General features: G+C 50.6%; 1 protein-coding gene and 1 long non-coding RNA gene across 17 annotated transcripts in view; one reads left to right on the top strand and one right to left on the bottom strand.

Moving 5' to 3' along the window:
- On the top strand, positions 1-2,701 carry LOC102247197. Its single transcript, XR_314293.2, has 3 exons — positions 1-34; positions 141-1,667; positions 1,715-2,701. It is a non-coding gene; the product is annotated as an uncharacterized LOC102247197 (long non-coding RNA).
- Positions 2,181-6,352, bottom strand: part of CHD3 (chromodomain helicase DNA binding protein 3) — a 25,918-nt gene continuing 21,746 nt past the window's right edge. For 7 of the 16 annotated variants that reach the window (XM_014549821.1, XM_014549827.1, XM_014549825.1 and 4 more), the window contains 4 exons: positions 5,892-6,133; positions 4,717-4,880; positions 4,367-4,493; positions 2,181-3,453 (listed from right to left, as the gene is read on the bottom strand). In XM_014549821.1, coding sequence (XP_014405307.1) covers positions 3,213-3,453; positions 4,367-4,493; positions 4,717-4,880; positions 5,892-6,133 — 774 coding nt within the window. In that variant the 3' untranslated portion in view covers positions 2,181-3,212. The other 9 variants (XM_014549829.1, XM_005878770.2, XM_014549830.1 and 6 more) reach the window with 4 other exon arrangements.

Below are 6,352 nucleotides of genomic sequence, written 5' to 3'. Positions count from 1 at the left end.
GCGCGCCGCTGGCGGCGCCCGCTGCCTAGCAACGGTGAGGGGGCCACCCGGGGAGGCTACGGAGACGGGGGTTGGGGGAGAGGATGCCCAGGGTTAGACTGCATCTTCTCGCTGCCACTAACCCTCCTTCTTTCCCCCAGTTCTGTACTGTCCGGAGATCAAGGACTTGGCCCACATGACTCGCTGCACGCTGTAGCCCCGGGGCCCGGAAGCTGAGGCCGAAGGGAGGTGGGAGCTGCGTTCCCGGGGCGTGCTGTCGTACCAGGGGTTGATGCCAAGGCTACCCCCTCTCCCATCCCAGGACTGGCACGGACGAGGAAGTGCAGCCGAGGGCAGGAGGGAACGCCCTGGGAGGTGTTGATGCTGAGCTGGGGAGGCTCCTAGACGAATCGCCCCCATCTGCTGACTGTGCCAGCCGTACATATTTAGGATAGAGTGGCCCAGGGATGATGATAAAAACAAAGTCCATGTACCCGTGGGAAGAAGACAGATTGTTTCCTTAGCTGTGACTTGGCTTTTGTCCAGGGCAACTCTGGTTGTGTGGGAGCAACAAGTCCCATTTTAGCAATTTTGTGCCAATGGTTTGAAAATTTCAAAAAAAAAATGGAACAGGAGAGAAAGAGGCTGATTTTCATGTCATGTTAATCTCAATTCTCTACCACTAAGAGACTTATAAAATAAGTCTCTTAAATAAGCTGTTTGGTTTGCCCCCCACCCCCACCCCCAGTGCTGACATGCTCAGTCTCCCCACTCCCAGTACTGTATTCCTAAAATTATCCAGATGCCTCTGGCCTGCCTCGTTTCAGAATCCCCCTCCAACCTGTTAGGGCAGGTATCAGAAGGTCCAAAGAACATTCATCTGAGGCACCTAATTAGGGCCTATCAAGGATAGAAAAGAGGCATTTGGTAAAGGCATCAGGTTTTAAATCCCATCAGTATCTTATAGTCGTCAATGGGGGCTTGTTGGAAGTGTCAGGATTCCACTTCACTTGCTGAATCAGAACCTGCATTTTAATTATCAGCCCAGGTCCTAGATGCTCTAGGATGTTACCATCTATGGGTGAAATATTTAGAACACAAATGGTATTTAACAAACTATACACTATTTTATTGAAGGTTCTAAAGTGACATTCTGTTGAAGAAATCTAAATTCATGTGCATAGTTGGATTTTCCTGAGTTAAAAATGTGAATTTAAACCATATTTTGGTTTTTCCTGTCCTTAAGTCTCAGCTTAAATGTTCCCTCTTTTGGGAAGCCTTTTTCAGCATTCAACCTGGTGTTGCCCCTTTCCTCACTTTCTATAGCATAATGCCTTGTTTTATGTTCTCTGCTTTTATTTTCAGATAGTATGTGTTTTGTTGGTGTCCCTACTAAAGTGTAAGCTTCATGAGAGTAATGACTGACTTGTGACTATTTTATCTCCAGTGCCAACAACAGTGTTAATATATAGTATGTACTCAATAAATGTTTGTTGAATCTTATCTTTTATTTTTTAACATTCAAAAACGGTCTGACCTCTCCCAGCTATGTTTGTTGAATTTTATCTTTCCTTTTTAACTTTCAAAAGCGAAGTGTCTGACCTCTCTCAGCTGCTGAGCAGCCCTGGTAGTGAACGATACATGTCAGAGAAGTGTCTAGCAGTTAAAATACTTAGCAAGCTATGGAGGTCTGACCCACGCCCCTAGCAGTTAAAATACTTAGCAAGCTATGGAGGTCTGACCCCCCACGCCCCAACTCTTTAAAAAAAAAAGGACGCACTTCTGCACACTTGGAACTGAACCCGTGGAGCTTTGGTGACCTCTACTGACTCTTGTGGGAACTAAGCATGGAAAGGATGGAGGTGGAAAGGATGATCAAAAGGATGAATAGAAGGCAGTTCTGAATCGCAGCAGGCAACTCCTCACACACTTCTGTCCAGAATCCCTGCTATCTCTGATTTCAACCTGAGGCCCGTAAGGTATCCTGCTGCTCACCCTCCATCTCTAAACTGAGCTCATCACATTAGGATTGGGGTTGGAAAAAGCCTTGGAGTTTTAATTGATGATCCAAGAAATGAAAAAGGTAGTCACAAGGTTTTTAAAAAGAGAAAAAGATAGATCATATTAAACAGCAAAATCCTTTCTTTCCTTATCCCTCCCCCCAGTCAAAGAACTCCCACTCAAAAATAACAGAGCACACAGAAAGGAAAGTATAATTTATATGTACAACCAATAAACCTGATACAGAAGAGGGGATTGGGACAGACCAGGAGTGAGTGTGAAGAGAGACTGGGGAATGGCCAGCAAGAAAGTGAAGGGGCAGCGAAGAGGAAGTGGAGGGTTCGCCATGCAAACTGCCACTCTCCTCAGCCCCTCCTGGGGAAGAGGGTGTGCGTGCCCGTGTCTCCCTAGCCTGCTCTCCATTATTTTTCTCTGGTCCTCAAGGCAAGTAGCCTCCTGACTAGGCCCCCTGCCTCACACACTCAAATTTAGTCTGTATTCAGGCCTTCAGGAGAAAGGGGAGAAGTCCTCAACCTGAGCCCCAGAGCTGGGGGTTCCCCCAGCATCTGGCCCATTGTGTTCTCTCCCACCCTTTCTAGGTCACCTGGGTCCCTAGGTCAGATTGGGGAGCGCCTCTTTGGCTTGAGGGGGTATCGCCCAACCATTACTCTCTTTGTAGGGGTGGTTCTTGGCCCCTGTGGAGGGGGTAAGATGCCCAACACAAGATGCCAGTACACAGGAGGTAACTGAGCCAGTGAATGGCGCCTTTATTCTGAGGCGGAACAGCAAGTGACTCCCTTTAACTGCTCCACACTCTATTTCAGGAGAGGTAAGGGAAGGAAACATGCAGCCACCCCTCCTCTTCCCTTTCGCTCTGCCAGGGCTCATGGTCATCCTTATCTAAAGTTCCCTTCCTCTCTTCAAAGCTCCTTTCCTCCACCGGAAGTTTCTAAAGGCCAGGCAGTGCTAACCCCCCACCTCTGCACAAGATGGAGCTCATCCTGCAGGAATAAAGGCTCCACCTCTTACCTCCCCACAACCATTTATTGGGAAGCTGTGTATGTTTGGCAGTGGAGGATAAAGGTTCTTGGAAGACCCTGCTAACCAATTCCCACCCAGACCTCTTCTCACCAGCACAGTCTTCAAAGCATGGTGGGAAAGATGTGTGGGAGTGGAGAGAGACAAAGGGCCCTTCTTGAAAAGAGGAGTCAGAGAGAGGGGCAAAGGGGCTCCTAGCCCAGCGGTGGCCCAGCGGGTGGGGAAGGCGGAGGATTGGCAGCAGACCCCAGAGTCTGAGCTGGGGGTCGGCCTCGGGCACGGGGCCTGGGTGAAGGGCAGGCCTGGGATCCAGTCAGTCGTCTATACAGATCACCTCCCCGGCTCGGGGCTCCTTCCGATCCAGCCCGTCTGACACTAATGCCCCCACCATTTCCTTCTCCTTCTTCACCAGCACTGGAGGGCCGTTGGTGGCGGCTGTTAGGAAAGGGGATAAGGAAGTCAAATCCCTACTTCACTCCCAAACATCACTTTCTGACAATAGTATATTCTCGTTCTCTCTCTCTTTTTTGTAATTGATTTCAGAGAGAGGAACGGAGAGGGAGAGAGGGTTAGAAAATCACCAAGGAGCCTGGCCAGCATGGCTCAGTGGTTGAGCATCAACCTCGGAACCAGGAAGTTATGGTTTGATTCTCGGTTAGGGCATATGCCCGGGTTGGGGTCCGATCCTCAGTGTGGGGCGTGCAGGAGGCAGCCAACTGATGATTCTCTCATTACTGATATTTCTGTCTCTCTCTCCCTCTCCCTTCCTCTCTGAAATCAATAAAGAGATATTTTTAAAAAACCAAAAACAAAAAATATCAATGATGAGAGAGAATCATTGATCAGCTACCTCCTGCTCGCCCCAACTGGGGATCAAGCGTGACCTCCTGGTTCATGGGTTGACACTCAACGACTGAGCCACAATGGCCAGGCAGTACATTCTCATTTCTAAGTCACCTCATGCCACTTGCAATTGTCCAGGGTAGGGGTGGTAAGACCAGAGCAAAGACCTCTCCCTGAGGTCCCCCCTTGTGCCGCATGATGGAACACATGCTCCAACTCTCACTATACCCCCTTCTCATTCACTTTCTCTTTCCCTGAAGTAGCCCAGATGGAGGAGGCTCAGGTAAGAGATAGCAAGCTGCTGAACCACTGAAACCCTGGATGAGGTTTTTTGAGCAAGGAAGTGGAAGAGAAGCTAAGAAAAGGGTGGGAAGAATAAACCCCAGAACAACTCCATTCCATAAAACACTGGGTACTTCCAAGGAAATGAGATGGGCTGGAGCAGTAAAAGATAGCTGAGCAGGGAAAAGCGTGGAAAAGGAGAAATGAGAGGGAGTCAACTGACCTGTGATGAAGGACCCTGCAGGCATCTGGCTGTAATTGGCGCCTCCGGCGGCCAGAGCCCCTACGGGAGCGGTGCTGAAGGCCGCCCCGTACCCCGGAGGTGTAGCGTAGGGACCCGGGGGAAAGACCTGCAATAGAGAGGGAACCCAAGTTAGAGAGTCCACAGTCTGAAAGGAAATAAGCTGAAGGGAAAACTTTAAGGACCAAATTCTAGAACTACTGAGGGGTATAACATACAGGAGACTCGAGGGTGATGAGAATACTAGAGTAAGTCGTTTTCCATATCGTATAGGATTCAATGTAAGTATGTATATCAACAGGGAGAATGGAATTAGAGGGAAAGGAGGTTACCGGTGTGGGGTGAGGCTCCGTGCCCTTGCTGGCCAGCCGGCTGAGGATGCTGCGCTCGGACATCTGAAGGCGGGCTGCGATGGGGGGTATTCGAGACAGCGTGGCCGGCAGGCGGGTCACGTCTGCCTTCATGTCGCTCAGCAACTCCTCCAGCTGGTTCAGAACTGGGGCCCGGGCCACGGAGAAAGAAGGCAAGAGAGAGACAGGGAAAGGGAGAGATGGAGCCAGGAAAAGAGATGAAGAGTCAGATGGACAGATAAAGTCAGAAAAGAGAGTGAGAGGACACAGATGTCAAAGAACCAGAGAAGAAGAAAATGATAGAAGTACACAGAAAAAGAGCGACTCAGTGAGTGGGTGTCAGGTAAAGAGGCAGAGAGACCAGATCATCACAGAGATAGATGGAGAGAGAAGCAGGAAAAGAGAATATGGAGAAGAGGATAGGGGAGGACATTGGAAGACATAGGGGCGGGGAGTTGTCAGAACATCCCATACTGTAAGAAGGAAGTTTTGGGGTTGGGGATGATAGGGAGGAAATAGGAGGCGTGGGGAGGTGGTAAGTGGTGTCAAAGATTTAAGGATCAAGGTTTTAATATGTTAGGGGGGAGGGAGGTTAGAGGGTCAGCATTAGGAATTAAAACAGGAATCAAAGGGTCCAGGAGTCAATTACTACATCAGATAGAATTAGATGGTTAAAGGGCTTTGGAATTTGATATTTTATTTTCAAGGTAAGAAGGTTTGGGAGGAAGGGTTGAAGGTCAAAGGGAAGTTTCATGGGGAAGGTCAGAGGGTGGGATGGTGGTAGTTTCCGCCTCGTGGGGTGAATGAGATCTGAGGAATGTGATTTGTGGGACTGCGGATAAGGATTTTTGTGGCTCTACACAGGCCAAGGCCCCAGAGAGGGTGCTATCGGCAGTATGGCAAGCATGTGGGTCAGTGAAGATCTTCTACCCTTTGGAGGGGATGGGGCACAGTCTCATGGAGTTCTGGGGAGAAAGTCCCTCTCTTAAGCACTGATGTGAATGCTATTAGGCAAGGATGAGAGTTGGCTGCACAAACTCTAGTGGCTAAAAGCCAGGTGGGTTAGGGGTGGGGTTAGAGGTCAGAGGGGGTTGGTTCAGAGGGTAAAGGGGTCAGAGGGGTGGGTAGATTTTGAGGGGTGCGGGGTGAAGACTTACGCAGCGTTGTGGGCCCTCCCCCGCGCGGGGCCGCCGCGGCCCTTACCCTTGTGCAGTACGGCGTTGGCCGGCTTGTTCCCCGCCAGCGACTCCTTGGAGAGGTGCTGGTGGCTCTCAGCCAGGCACTCGGCCTCGGCGAAGCGGGCGTGGAGGGCCATGGCGGGGTGCGCCGGCTCCTGTGATAGGTTCAGGTAGGCCGCCCGCCGAAGCTGCTCCTCAATCACCAGCGCCTGCTCCAGGAGCTGAGGGAGGCGGGAGAGGGAGTTAGTGCAGGGTCTGCCAGCAGTGGGTGAGCGGACAGTAAGCCAGACTGGAGACCACATTGCTCTCACTGCTGGCCCAGGGCATCCCCACTCCACACCAATACCGACTCTAGCACCAACCCCGATCCAGACCACAGCCACAAACACAAGCTTACACTCCAGTCTCGGCCTCAAGCATCACCACCACCCTCAAGGTGT

This window comes from Myotis brandtii, unplaced genomic scaffold (genome assembly GCF_000412655.1).
Source record: "Myotis brandtii unplaced genomic scaffold, ASM41265v1 scaffold573, whole genome shotgun sequence".
Lineage (NCBI taxonomy): Eukaryota > Metazoa > Chordata > Mammalia > Chiroptera > Vespertilionidae > Myotis > Myotis brandtii.
The sequence above is the reverse complement of the archived record's forward strand: the minus strand, read 5'-3'. Positions and strand labels throughout refer to the sequence as shown.